The sequence below is a fragment of the Eschrichtius robustus genome, chromosome X, assembly GCF_028021215.1.
Source record: "Eschrichtius robustus isolate mEscRob2 chromosome X, mEscRob2.pri, whole genome shotgun sequence".
Lineage (NCBI taxonomy): Eukaryota > Metazoa > Chordata > Mammalia > Artiodactyla > Eschrichtiidae > Eschrichtius > Eschrichtius robustus.
This window is the reverse complement of record NC_090845.1, coordinates 36,203,414-36,218,014: the sequence shown is the minus strand read 5'-3', so window position 1 is coordinate 36,218,014 and position 14,601 is coordinate 36,203,414. Positions and strand designations below refer to the sequence as shown.

Genomic DNA, 14,601 nt, shown 5'->3' with positions numbered 1-14,601 from the left:
GCTTTGATGGTTTCAGTAAATTTTAGTTTACGTGAAAGTCACAGATGGAAAATTATAATGGATATTATGACAGATAAAAGAGATCAACTGCTTTTTTGGTACTATGGCTAATGAGAGGTGAGGTATTTGTCCTCTCTGGATCTGAGTGGGCTCTGTGATTGCTCTGACTAGTAGAATGTGGCAGAAGTGATCATGTGCCAGTTTCTGGGCCCTGGCCTTAAAAGGAACAGCTTCTACTTCTTCTCTTGGAATGAATATTCTTGGGATTCTCCCTCTGGGAACCCATGATGTGAGGTCCAAGCCACATGGAGAAGCCACACGTCGGTGCTCTAGTTGGCAGGCCTAGCTGAGTTCCTACCTAGCTGGCAGCCAACATCAAGTATGAGACAGCCAACTGGAACAACCAGCCCAGTCAAGCCCTCAGATGACTTCAGCCTTAGTCTACCATCTGGCCTCAACCATATGAGAGACCTTAAATAAGAATCACCTAGCTGAGCCCAGTCACCGCACGGAATCAAGAACAATGGTAATAAACTGTTGTTTTAAGCCACTAAGATTTAAGGTAGTTTTCTATACAACAACAGTTAACCAGTGCAAGCTCTGTTTGCTTTCAGCTGAGATCTTTGGGTAGGAAAATATATTGGCAGGAAAAATTATATGTGCAGGTGTCACATACTAATGTGTAGTATATCTGTAGAGATCAAAACATGCATTATTGGGATTTATTAATGTTGCATTACTTTCTAGCTGAAATTCAAATATACTGGTGACTTGGTATAAACACAGTCCTTAAATCTTGTGGGAGTGGAAAATAATAAAGGTCAAGTCTTATAGCATTATAATCACACACAACAGAAATCCAAAGGAGGGAGTCATCTTACAGTCTGCACATAGCTAATATCTTGGGGGTATTTTTGGTACACTTGCAAGGAAGTTCCAAGGCAACATCCTGTGCTGGCATTCTACCATTTTACATTATTCAACCAACTCCTACTCAGAAAAAGGTTGCAGAATTCAACTCAATTCAATTTATTCAATTCTACCAACACATACGGAATGGCTTCTTGTAGTAATGATTTTAAGGCATTTTGCTAAGTGCTACGGGGACACGGAGAGAGACCCGGCTTTCAGTGAATTTTCATTCTATCCAGGAGATATATATATTCAATAGAAGCTCTATTCATCTGCCCGAATGCTCTCCATTCCCGGTGAAGAACAGGATCCTCTACAAAGACCGTGCGTGCCTGCTCCCATCAGCTGAAGTTCATGCTCATCAAGTCAGCTGCATTAGTCCCCGAAGCTCTTTATGCCAGGCATATTTATGGCTGTAATTATGTAACTGAATGTCACAAATTGAAGAGTCCGAAAAGACAGCTGCTACTAGAAAAATTAGGTTGACCGACTTATCAGAACTAAAGATTTGAAAATAAATTTGCTATTGGATTATATTTGGGCTCCAAGCTGTAAAAGATTAGGAAAAAGATCATGAATATTTAGAAAGGTTTTGCACTTGGTTGACTTCTGAAAGTACTCTTAAGTTTTTGTTTCCACTTTAGAGAAACTCAAACTAGAAACTGTTGATTAGGATACGTTAGGGTCAGAATTTATGCCAGGAGGATATGGCAGAATTTCAATCACTGAAACCATACTCAAACAAAACAAAGTGCCCCTATATTAGAAGACCTGAAAATGAATGCACATGTATTTGTTTTAAGTTAAAATACATGATTAAGAAATGCACTGGGGGACTGGGTAAGTGTTTGACTTCTGTGACTTAGTCCATGAACTGACCTACTATTATTGGTCCTGGTTGCTGGGAGAAGAGGGCTTCTACCACACAGCAAGCTCAATGTCAGACAAATGATGACAGTTGCTCCCAGTACAAGTACAAAGAAACTACTGCGGGAAGAGAGTAATCCAGAATGGGGTGAAGAGGGGGCCCGTGTCTGGTCCTTAAAGGATGGGAGAGATGACAACATATGAAGGGGGGTGGGGGGAGATGATTAGCCCGGGTTAAGAAAGCAGGATGAGCAGAATACAGTGGGGTTTGTGTAGAATGTGTTCTAAGGACGGGTAGGGAGTCAGGTGTGATCAGAGGTGTGTGTGCAGAGAAGCAGCAGCAAGGAAGACGCAAACAAGCCGTCTACTCTGGGGTCCTGAGGAGACCTGAAGACACGAATTCCTGTTATCGTGTTTTATGAGGGTGGGTAGTAGGGTAGTGGGACCACAAAGTGAAGAGAGGTTTCCCAAGGTTGTGATATCAGGCAAAGTTTCATGGAGAGTAACTTTTGCTCAGTCCCACAGGGGAGCTCTGAGGATAAGACAGGTCACACCTCAGAGCTGTCCTCAGAGGCAAGGGAGTGAGAGAATTTACACTCCTTCACCCCTCAGTTATTGATCAAGGGCTCTGCCCTCAAGCCCCAGAAGCCTTAAATACCTAGGCTATTCTGGCTTTCCATGCCCACATTCCAAGCCCACTCCAGCAGCCTGAGGGCGCCTCTCCTACAAAGATTGGTAGGTGTTGGCTGGCAGGAGGGACAGCCATGGGGAGCCATGTATGCATGAAAATGGGGATATAGGTAAACCACTGACATCCCCCTCTGCTCCAGAAGGCTTTTTGAAGAGAGAGAGATCCACTTTCCACCAGAGTAGGAAGCAGAGTTTCCACTCAGACACTTACAGGTCTAAGGTAGGGTCATATATCATGGACACAAGTCTGCCCAAACTGCCACATAAAGAGAGAGCCCTTTAGCTAGGCAATCATTTCATGGGACCTTATATTACATTGACTCTGCCTGAAGGTGGGATGGCGAAGATTTCCTTGGAAAACCACTTAGGCTTGCTGTTGACTTTCAAAGGTCCTTTTTATAATCACACCTTCTGGGAACACATGAAAGGCAATTTATACTGACAAACTCTTCTTGTCTAACTACCTAACGTGCCTTCCGGTAAGAAAACGAGTTATAGCTAATAAACAGTCCCACGTCATGCAGTAAAATGGGAGTTATACTGTGAAACTACTTTATAGTAAGTACATCTGGCATCTTGAATTCTTTCTCCGTCTGCATCGGCCTCCATATGGGTTGTAAGATCTAGCAAAAACAAAGGAAGGTGTCCAGGGACTTTTCACCAACACAGAGTCGATAAGCAGTAAGGCACTGTGTCTTTCCAGTCTTCCCACTGCCAAAGGATGTCAGTATTTCTGAATGTTTAAGGACTATTAATTCCGATCCTCTATTATTAAGGAAATTGGTCCCTGTAGCTCACACTTCAGCTCCTCAGCTGGATAATCTATAAGAAGCATCAAGTCTCCAAGGCTGCTCATGCTATAGCTGCAGCTGATGAAGTGACTACTGCATTGAAATGACTGAGAGGCAGACGGAGAACGAAATGACACTTCTCAGAGTCGGCTGGTAATCAACCACAGGGAGCCCAGCTCAGCCCAAGGATGAGCCACTCACGAAGCAGGAAGCAGGAGGCGGTGAACAGAGCATTTTTTGGTATCCTGCCTCCCTGGTTTTGGAAGGCATGGTATCTAAGCAAGTCTGAATAATCTGCAGCCTTTCCTCTGTATGTGTCAGAGGGAGCTTGGTGGAAAAAGATGACATGGATTAGAGACACCAATTTAAGTTGCGTTCCCCAGAAGCCGACCCTGAGGTGAGGATTCTTATGCAAGTGACTTATTAAGAAAGTGCTCCCAGGACAGGCCAGTGAAGGGGTTGGGGAAATAGGTTGGGGAAGAGGAGGAAGCCAGACAAAGGCACAGCCAGATGCAGCAGGAGAGCTCTGGAGTATAAGTAACGCCTCAGAGCTTTTCCCACTCTCAGTAATGGAACTGAGCTTTCAAACTCCCCCATCTATCAGTTATTGGCTAAGGGTTGCCTTGTGGCAGGCGGTACATAAGCTCCCAGGAATTTCTGGCTCTCTGCCTACGTGGGAAAAATTTACAATAGCCTGAGGACAGACTTCTAAAGAGAGCCTCTGGCAGAGGACCAAAGGAGTTCCACTGACATTAAACACCATCAGGATGTTTCCACCTTGAGCAGCCTCAGAGAGATGCTTCTCCCTTATGAGAGAAAGTCAAACCACTCAGTGTCAACGTGAAGGTGATTACCATGGAAAGTTGTTGACCCCTAAGCACAGAGGATGCTTGGGAGAGGCCTGGGAGAGCTCTGATATCATCTCAGTGCAAATTCTCCAACCATTTCCAAGAAACTGACTGGAAGCCCTCCAAGCTGGTTTCCAAAGAGCCCAGCTCTTTGGAAAGAGCCCAGCCCCCATATAACATGTGCTTTCATGTTATATTTCTGACAGACAAATTAACTTCATGGACTAAGATGCATGTTACTTGTCCTTCATCAGTGTCACGCATCATATGATATGTTGGACATTTTCTATGATTCTTTGATACCCATTACACAAAAGGAAGCACGTGATAGGAGACTGTTAAGTCAGATTAATTGTTACCCTTTATGTTGAGGCTTTTCATTCAATTCCAAGAAACTCAGTACTGTAACGACCAGATATTTCTCATATTTAATGTCTGAGCAACGTTATGCTATCATGGACTTGTTAACACTGTACTTCCTATCTCTACCACATTTATGTTAGTCATGGGAATGAGGTTATTTTCTGTTTGAGGATTTCTATTTCATTGTCCATTTTACCCATAGCCCAATTAAACCTCCTAAAGATTTTCCACGAGTTATTTACACCAAGTTTGAGGTCAACACTTATAAAATCCACTAGAATATTGTATTTAACTTCTGAGTCTCAGTCTCCTTATATAAAATGGGGATAACGACGCTAACCCCACACTGATGGTTGTAACCATGAGATGTGAACGATGCTGTTACTGATGATGGTCAACGTTTGTTTTTTGCTGTCTAGCATCCACTCACCATTTTTTTTTTTCTTTTAGTACTACTGTACCAGGATTTCTTTGGGGGCAATACCACCTTCAAGACCAGAGTTATGTTCTGATTGTCTTAAGCCACTCAGTGTATCTCACCTCCCTAGCCAGAATGATTGGCTCAGGATGGGCAAATAATGTAATGAGGATTAGGAACCAGGGCCAGGGCATTGGTTGGACTATTGGAGGAGGAGGAACTCTCTCCTCTCCTGGACAGTGTGAGGCAAGGATGAGAGGTTTGCAGCTCTTGTGGTGTCCAAGAGAAGGAGACCTGGAGCTAGTGAGGGAGGCCCACACTGCATGAAGTCTGCAAGTGAAGCCAACACAGAGAAGAGAGACCAAGAGACGCCAGGGCCTTGCTAAGATCTGAGTATCTGGATCCAGCCATGCTTGCTAATCACTGGCCCATAATTTCCTTTTATTTTTTTGAGTAGTATGAGCTGGGGTTTCTGTTCATTGCAATATAAGGACTCCAATGTCACATAAATACTACCTAGCATTTAGTGAGACGTTTACAGCGTGCCTGACACAATACTGCAAGCATCACATAGCAGGCTTCTTCAAGCCGCACTGCATCCCTAAAACTGATGTCCAATTCTTTTATCACCAGTGAGAATACCAAGGCCTGGGAAGTTAAGTAACTTGCCCAAGGTTACACAGAGACGTGAAGCCAGGAATGAACCCAGGAGGTCTGATCTGCATCCACTACCTTTACCATCATGTTCTTTTTGCGCTTCTCTCTATAAAGAACAATCTTTGGTTACGTAAATGTGACCTTTTTTCCACCTCACTTTTGACTTCAAAAATTACTGTAAACGTAGAGATACCAATTGCATAGAGTGAATCTCAGGTACTGTTGGTTTAGTTTAGAACATACTATAGTAGCATTTAATTTCTAGAACCAGCTTTGAGATTTCTTTTTCTGACTATAACTCAAGACCTGGGTTCTGAATCTCAAAAGTAGGAATGTAGGAAACCAGATACTTTAGCTACTGGTCACTTCCTCATGTGAGCCAAGGCCAGAGCACTCCTGCGCATGTCTGAATTGTGGAGAATGAAGAAGAGAGAGAATGTTCTGAGACTGATCGCGCGCTATGGAGCTGTTTTCGTCTATGTGAAAATGAACGCTTTCTCTTTCTAATAGGATCATATAATGTATTCTTTTGTTTATCCATGGCAACCTTCGAATGATGACTACATTCTTAGTAGGTCAAATTAATAAGATATATGATTATGTGGCTTGCATTTTACAGACAGTCTGTATCGAAGAAGAAGGATTTCCAAAAGAATGGATTTACATTTATTATATCATTCCAAAATGAGCTGCACTAACCTTTTCAGATTATCACTTGACAACTGGAAGTCTTCAGATTCTTCAGGCCTGTGACGGCAATTTTGCTCATTACTTGTATAACTGTTTGACTCACATCTGGAAGCATTTCCTACCTTGGGCTGAAGCACAAACCACTCATCACTTGGATTTTCAAAGTTCCATGAGTCAAAAGGAATCTCCACCTCCCCAAGGAAGCTGTTCCGTCCAAATCGATCGTAATGCCAGACTGAGAGCTGCAGAGTTCTCGTTTCCAGCTGGCTGTGGCTGATGGTATACTGCAAGATCAGATTTACAACATCACACTTCATAAGGAGGGCTCTGCCCACTTCTAGGACAGGTTGAAATTTACTACCACCAGCTTTCAGATCAAATACATTAGTAATATGAACAAAACAAACCCAAGAGAAAAAATCTTCATTTTTCTTCGTTTCTGCTACAACTGAGGTTCTATCCCATAAAATCATTTTGTGTGAGACTTAGCACTGAACCATATATCAGCAGACTATTTGGCGGGGGGGGGGGAAGTCGATAAACTTCAGATATTGCGTAAAAAGTGTCAGGTGATGAAGCTTGTCCCCTTTTCAGTTTTACCTGCTTTTCATTTGCCTAATTATTTTGTCAACAACTACTTTGTAAGCACAATGTTTAATATATCAATTCTCTAATTTCTCTGTCTTATTTTATTTATAACAAGAAGCCCCAAATCCAGGATAGTACTGACAGTGAGAAACTTGCAAATGCCAAACTTCATAAAGTTCAGCCTAAGTGCAGAGGTGAATCGATATATACGTAGGTTGAGCAGAAAGGAAATAGTGCTGGCATGGTTTTGCCTTTTCCAGCAGAACATTATCCAGGGCCACAAGCCCATACACCCTCAAAACCTCCTGATTATCCTAAGCAAATGACCACCTGGGACACGCTTCAGACTGACTGACTCCTGATCTTGGATTTGCGTCTACACCCATCCTTGCTGTTCCTGGCATGATTAACCTTGGCTCCCTGCTTCCTGGATCTGCCATGTCACTCTGTTTCTCTCTTCTGCTTGGGCTCATCTTTGCTATCTTGTCACGGCTGCTGGATTCACCCTCTGCCTCTATTCATTCATTTTCACTTTGATCTGTTTTGATATTGGTTCCTGCTTTCACATATGACCCCGCTGACACATGCCCCCAACTCACCAACTTCCTCCTATGGTGGATTCTGATTCCATCATTCTGGGCACAAGATCCATAAATTACTCTGCGACTGGCAATAACATCTACATCCCCATCTCCCTGGATCTTTCTTACCAGGCTAGATTGGTCCAGGGTGAGAGAAGAGGTTACATGGAAGCCTATAGGGAAAAGCAATTTCTCTAGAATTGGGGTCTGGGTTATATCTTATCTAGGCCACTGTCTCTGAGAGTTCTGGAATCCAGCCCTGCATCTCCACTGTTCATTAACCACATGTTTAAATTTAGCCAAATTCCAAAACCCTTACAAGAAACAGCACATCTTCACGCTGTGTTAGCAGAACAATGAGTGGGTACAGACTTGCTAAGTTACTGTCAAAACTGTGACAAACTTCTTTTAGGGGAAACTAGAAAAAACACAGTTTTCCCAAGAGTGAAACATACTTTTTGACAAGATGTATCAGGTCAGATGTAATTTTCCTGGATCGTCTCTACTTAAGGTGCAATTTCAGGACCAACAGAGAAAAACACAGAGTAAGAGTGGTTTACATTTTTTCTTTTCCAGAAACAGAAAGCCAAGGGTATCACACTAATTGATTCAAATTCTACTTTTCTAAAATACATATAAGCCTTGACATGCAAATCCTCTGTAGTTTCAATGAGGTTGTAAACTGTATCACTAAAGTTACCATGAGAGAATATTTATTTACCTTTAGTGTTTCATTGAATTCTGGATTGGTGCCTGTTCTGATTTTGGTCTTGCGCTTATTATTTCTAGACTTGTCAGGAAGAAGGTATGACTTGACATAACTGTAGATGGTAAAAAAAAAAAAAAAAAAAAAAAAAGGAAAATAATTCTTGGGAAACATCTACTTCCCAAGAAATGCTCGGGGACATCAGTGAATAAAAGAGGCAAAGGGAATAGGCTAGTGAGTATAAGAGACAGAACCAAAGGGAATGTTGTCTACATAACAGGACACCTTGAAATATAACTCTGGACCTTCAATAAGAGAGAAGCAGTAAAGTCTAGTGGTAAAGGGTGTGGGCTCTGGAGTCAAGCCAGCTGAGTTTGAATCACTCCAGGCCTCACTGGTTTTGGTGAACTCAAGAGCTTACTTATGGCATTGTGAAGATAAAATTAGCTGAGACATACAAGAAGCTGACATATTATACTACTCAATAAATGTAATCTATTATTATGATCCATGGTCTCACAAAATATGGGGTTATTTTCCTCTCCACTCAGATGTCAGGACTTCTGATGAGCGGAGTCAATGGCCATGGATGGATGAAGAAAAATGGTGAAAAGAGGAAATGAAAAATAACAACCTGAAATCACAATAGCAATTCTACCCAATACTTTGCCTTGAGCTGTCCCAGGAGCCTCTTGGAGCGAAGCATCATGGCAGACTCAGAAATGTACAAGATTGAAACGTAAAAGATGCTACCAGAGTCCTGAAGCACATCTTTCAGGATGGGCTTTAGATGATCCCTTTCCATGCTAGTCTAAATGATGATATTGGTCCTGAAGCTCTCTGATATTTAGCTGAGGAGGTAAGTGGACCAATTTGTACTCAGAATCCATCTGTTTGTCTAATTTGGAAACAGCTTTGCTGAGTTGTTTACTGAACCTAGGTCATCTTTTAGGTAGAAAAAAGGTAAACAGCAGGTCTGAGACTGCTCTCCTTAGAAATGCCTGCTTATAAGTTCGGCTCTTGGCTGGCATGTGGGAACCTGGATTTCAGGAGGATTCTCATCATTCCCAGAACAGATATAAGTGGCTCACTGTGACTAAAATATTTGTGGAAATAATATGGCTTCTGCTGAACCCCTGCTTTCCTTCTGGGAGACTGGGAATTTGTTATACGCCCAGTTGAGTCTCTCAATGAGCTGCCCTGGTAGACAGCACTTCACATGTGTTGTCACAATTCGTTGCTGGAGGACTTAAGCACCTTAAGCGCATCCCATGTGACTCCACTGGGAAAGGATACTTGGAAGCTTAAGCCTGGATTCTTTAGAACTTTGCCACATATGCCTTTTCCCTTTGCTGATTATGACTACGTGTGGAGACCTGTGAGTCCTCCTAGTGAATCATCAAACCTGGCAGTGGTCCTGGGAAGGCATGACATATCTTTGTATCTAACTTCTTTCCAATGTGCTATTGTCATCCCTGCCTTCCTGGGCTCATCCCTGAAATCCTGAGAGCTGCAATAATTGCCCTCTCAAGTTGTTCAATTGGGTGAACAGCTTGGTAATTTTCGCTGGAGGGTTTCCCAGAACAAAATTTAACAGGATGCTCTTATACATTCTGGGGTGTGCCAATGTGTTAGCCTTCTATCTCAAAGAGCTGCCTCTGTGTGAACTACAAATCTGTCAGTCCTGAATCACGTTGAGTAATAGCTTTTTAAAAATCTGGGCGTTCCCTGGTAGTCTAGTGGTTAGGACTTGGTGCTTTCACTGCCGTGGCCCGGGTTCAATCCCAGGTCGGGGAACTGAGATCCCACAAGCCGTGCAGTGCAGCCATAAAATAGAATAGAATAGAATAAAATAAAATAGAATAAAATAGAATAGAATAGAATAGAATAGAATAAAATAAAATAAAGTAAAATAGAATAAAATAAAATAGAATAGAATAAAATAAAATAGAATAGAATAAAATAAAATAAAACAGAATAAAATAGAATAGAAATAAAATAAAAAAGTAAAAATCAGGTAACCATGAACGCAACCATTATACATGCACATCAAAGAATATTTAGAAGTTTGGCACAGGAAGAAAGTGACGATCAACCTTCTGAATCTAGAGGAATGCTAAGACGCTTCTGAAAAAGAAACACACATGCTGACAAACACACATACTCACATATGCAGTGACCGAAATAGTCTAAGGAATACGGTATATGCTTACGCATCTGTCCTCTGTTTCTTTTCATCTCCTATGGCCAGATTTCTGCAATTCTTGACAAAAATGTAGAGCCCGCCAGTTTTGTGGCAGTAGCTGATGTGGAGAAGGATTTCCCCACTGACCTTCACGTTGCCATAGTCTCCTGTTTCACTGTAAACACTCATCATGCTGTTCAGGCTGGTCTGGAATAAACAAGATGAAAAGAGGCATCTAGTGTTATGCTAGTGATCTCTTCACAGAAGTTACCTCCCTTCATTCAATTACAATTCCCATTGTCTATAACGAGCAGGGAAGTTTAGGGTGAAAGGAAGAAAGCAAAAATCGCTTGTTTTTCTGGTATTGTATAAAATCCAAGCCTGAGAAAGGACAAGAACTAGCACCATTAGTAAGGAAGTCAGGAAACCTGCTGGGAGGGGAAGCATTGTCTTTCTGGGTTAGTGAATACCCATTGTTTATTCACTGCTTCTAATGAATACAGGGTCATTGAGGCATTTCCCATCATATCTCTTTTCCTCATCCCTGTAGCATTCTCCTTTTTCACTGGTAGACTCAAGGTCAATCTACTTCAAGGTCTAGAATGCATTGATCAGGACAAAGAAAAACTCATTTCATATTTCTGTGCTAGCATAAGCCACAGGCTTCTCTCTCTGACATCTACCTAGAGTATCCCATCAGTCTCTGGGAAGCCGGAACTCTAACCGAGCAGGACCCTATGGGGCCTTCCCAGGACAGACCTGCCCCCATATCCTCTGCTATAGCTCCTCTCTGAAGCACCCAGATAATAGTATCAGATGCACACTTCCTGAGTTGTTTTACAGATGCTAAAACTCCCACCAAATTGGAAGAAATTAACTACTTGATGACCACGAACACGTAGCCCCCAGACCTTCTGGAGCCTAAAGACTGAACACCATCAACCAGTCAGAAAACTGTGCACAAGCTGATCACATACCCTGCAACCCCTGTCCCTCACCTGGCCTTTAAAAATGCTTTGCTGAAACCCCTTGGGGAGTTCGGGGGTTTATAGAGCACCAACCACCTGTCCCCTCCTTGTATTGGTGCTTTTACAATCTACACTGTACTATCCTTCACCACAATCTGGTGTCAGTAGATTGCCTTTACTGTGCCCAGGCGAGCAGACCCAAGTTTGGTTCAGTAACAAAACTGCATCTTTAACAAGGGCATGCCAGGAGAACGTCATATGCCCATAGCTGCCGGGCTCCCCCTGAGCAGCTGTACAGCCACATGGCTAGTAATAAGACCATGGCTTTGTACACATCTATAAAATAGCAACCCACAAAACAGAACACTAAAGAAGAAAATAACACACCAACCAATAAATAAAATTAAACTGTAAAAAGAAACTCTATCCAAATGTACCAGAATGAATGAAGTTTCTGATGACACACTAATAACAAGAGACATATTTTAAATTAAATGTAACAAAATTATCCTGTAGTACCAGCAGCAGCACAAACTCTGTGTCTTAGCAACACGACTGTCACAAAAGGCCACCTGGAAGGCTTTCAGGAGTGACCCAGGAGTGTCAAAAGCCTGTCTGTGAACCACTCGGAAGGACTATAGTGAGTGCAAAGAGAGGTTAGACTTCCTACTTTTTATACTTTTTTGTTTATACATAAAACAAAAGTCATTACCTTCCTCCAACTGCTCAGAGTAGAGACTGATCAAAAAACAGGAAGTGGGTGATGTGGCTAGTATCTATTCCAAGCTTAAGTCAAGGGCAAGAGCAAACCAAGGATTCCATAATTATGTGGAAATTAAAACTTAAAGAAAGCCAGTGAGTGACCTAATTCATCTTTTTTATTCATAAAACATCAAAATTTTCATGATAGCAAGTGTCTTTGAGCAGTGCTTTGCAAACTTCAATTGCATATAGGTCGGGACTTCCCTGGTGGTCCAGTGGGTAAGACTCTACGCTCCCAATGCAGGGGGCCCAGGTTCGATCCCTGGTCGGGGAACTAGATCCCGCATGCATGCCGCAACTAAGAGTCCGCATGCTGCAGCTAAAGATCCCACTTGCCGGAACTAAGACCCAGTGCAGCCAAAATGAATAAATATATATATTTTTAATTGTATATAGGTCACCTGGGGATCTCGTTAAAATGACGATTCTGATCTATTCAGTCCCGGGGGGGGGGGGGGTCTGAGATTCTGCTTTTCTAACTCCTAGGTCCACAGTTCCCAAACTGTGTGTCTCGGCATCCCAAAGCAGCAGAGCCAACTCACAGGGGCAAAGCAGGATATTTTAAAATTTCAAGGGTAACACAGCAACAACTACCAGACACCATGCAAACTACGAACAGTGGTCCACAGTATTAACATTAAATTCCACCTTATTCTTTTCAATGAAGTCCTATCTACGTGAAGCTGAGTTTTGGGCAGTTGCTATGACAAAAAGCAAGTATTGCACAAAAATCAACGGGGAACAGGAAATGAAAATGATGTTGCCCGATCAGATTCCAAGATCTGACAAGTCATGTAGTGCCCATCAGGCACGCACATCCCATCAGGGGCTATTTAAGACTGGAATAAAAATATTATTTTTCTTTCAAGTTACGTATATTATTTTTTCAAATGGCTACTAAGTTGTTAGGATCCCAGTGCTTATTAAATTTGTTTTTCAAGCTAACTACGTAATAAATGGGCTAGTCAGGTATTACTTTTGGCCTAGGAGTGCTATGAAATTATTACTGAGACACTAGGGGCTCTGTGAGCTGACAGCGTTTTCCAGTCTCTCCCAGGTGATGCAACACTGCTGGTCCATGGACCATGCATTGAGTTTCAAGGGCTTCAAGAATAAGCCTCAACCCCCTCATGTTACATATGAGTAAAGTCTGGCTCACAGAAATTGTTGGCAGTGCCAAGACACTGTGACATAAAATTCATATTTTATGGCAAGACAAGAAAAATTTAAACATAAAAAATCTTCTCTACCCTTTGGCCTCCTCTCTCCCCACACTGTGCATTGTGTATCTGTATCATGCATCGACCAGACCTCCCCCATTGGCAGAAATAACTGCTCAACCATAGGAAGCAACATTCTCCTAGCATCAATAAGAAACTCAGTAAAAGATAACATTCCTTCTTGCTCTTGTAAGGAGACATGATGACACTGAGATCCGAACTGTATAAACTGTCAGTAATACATCATTTAATGTACAGCCCTCTGTCTCAAAAAACTTATATAACTGTGCCTTGAGTTCTAATGGGCGGAACAGTTCTCGGAGCTTTTGGAGATGCTGTTTCTGGGTTATAATCCCCAATTTGGCTCCAGTAAAATTTCCCATTTCTTTCTTAGACCGACTGATTAATTTTTTTGTTGACAACATCAAGCCAAGATTTCCAGATTTTTAGTCTGAGGACCTCCCCACCATACCTCACTGCCTCCTTGTATCACTGACTTGTATCTACACCACATTCCTCTGTAGCCACTTCTTCAAAGAGGGTCCTCTGTAAGCATGAGACCCATATATAGAAAAGACAGTTTAAGAACCCACAAGTGCTGAAGCTTGGGAGAAACTGAAGAAGTTATAGAAATTTTACTACTAACCAAACTTTATGCTCTTAACCAAGCCAATGCTGTGAGTTAAACAGAGATGTTTATTCTAAAGGTGCCTTGTTCGTGGTAAATCATTTTAGACCATGTATCTTTTCACTGCTCCTCAGATTCTAATGTTTAACAAATGTTCTTTCTTTGGAATACCTGGATTCTGATCATGTTATTTGCCTTATAAAAGAGAACCTCTGGTTAACTGTATACAAGTCAGAAAGAGATAAATGCTGGAAAAATTGCCTACCTAATTAGATTCCCTGTACCATGAATTTTGTGAAGTATGGCTGGAAAAAAGGAAAAGCTTGAACACTCACAGTGTCTGAGTCAGCGTCAGGCACACTTAGGTAGGTCCACTTCCTGTCAGAGCCTGCTTGAGAATTCTTTAAGGAAGTCGCCCAAAGGTCAAAAGAAAAAAGGGTATTAGAGCAACAGACAGAAATCAGAGAAGCAAAGACAAGACTTGTAGGCATATAGATGTGTATAAGGACACGGGGGCTCCTAAAGCCCTCTCAAAGAAGGGTTCAAACACCAAAGTAAGAAGGGATTTTATTCCATAGGCAGTGGAAAGCTATGGACTTGATGTGGGAGTAGGAGAGAAACCTACTTGGGTACATGTTTTAGGAAAGTGACTGGCAGTAGAGTGGAGGATGGCTGGGGACTTGAGAGAATGGTGGCAGGGAAATTTAACAGCTGAAAACTGAGATAA

General features: G+C 42.1%; 1 protein-coding gene across 6 annotated transcripts in view; it reads right to left on the bottom strand.

Annotated features, from left to right (window-relative positions):
• The window catches only part of SYTL5 (synaptotagmin like 5), a 203,072-nt gene that overhangs the window by 13,045 nt on the left and 175,426 nt on the right, over positions 1–14,601 (bottom strand). For 5 of the 6 annotated variants that reach the window (XM_068533212.1, XM_068533214.1, XM_068533213.1 and 2 more), the window contains exons 11-13: positions 10,325–10,503; positions 8,127–8,226; positions 6,359–6,520 (exon numbers count right to left, since the gene is read on the bottom strand). In XM_068533212.1, the coding sequence (XP_068389313.1) occupies positions 6,359–6,520; positions 8,127–8,226; positions 10,325–10,503 (441 nt within the window). Of the gene's footprint in view, positions 1–6,358; positions 6,521–8,126; positions 8,227–10,324; positions 10,504–14,209; positions 14,276–14,601 lie in introns of all 6 variants that reach the window. The other variant, XM_068533217.1, reaches the window with a different exon arrangement.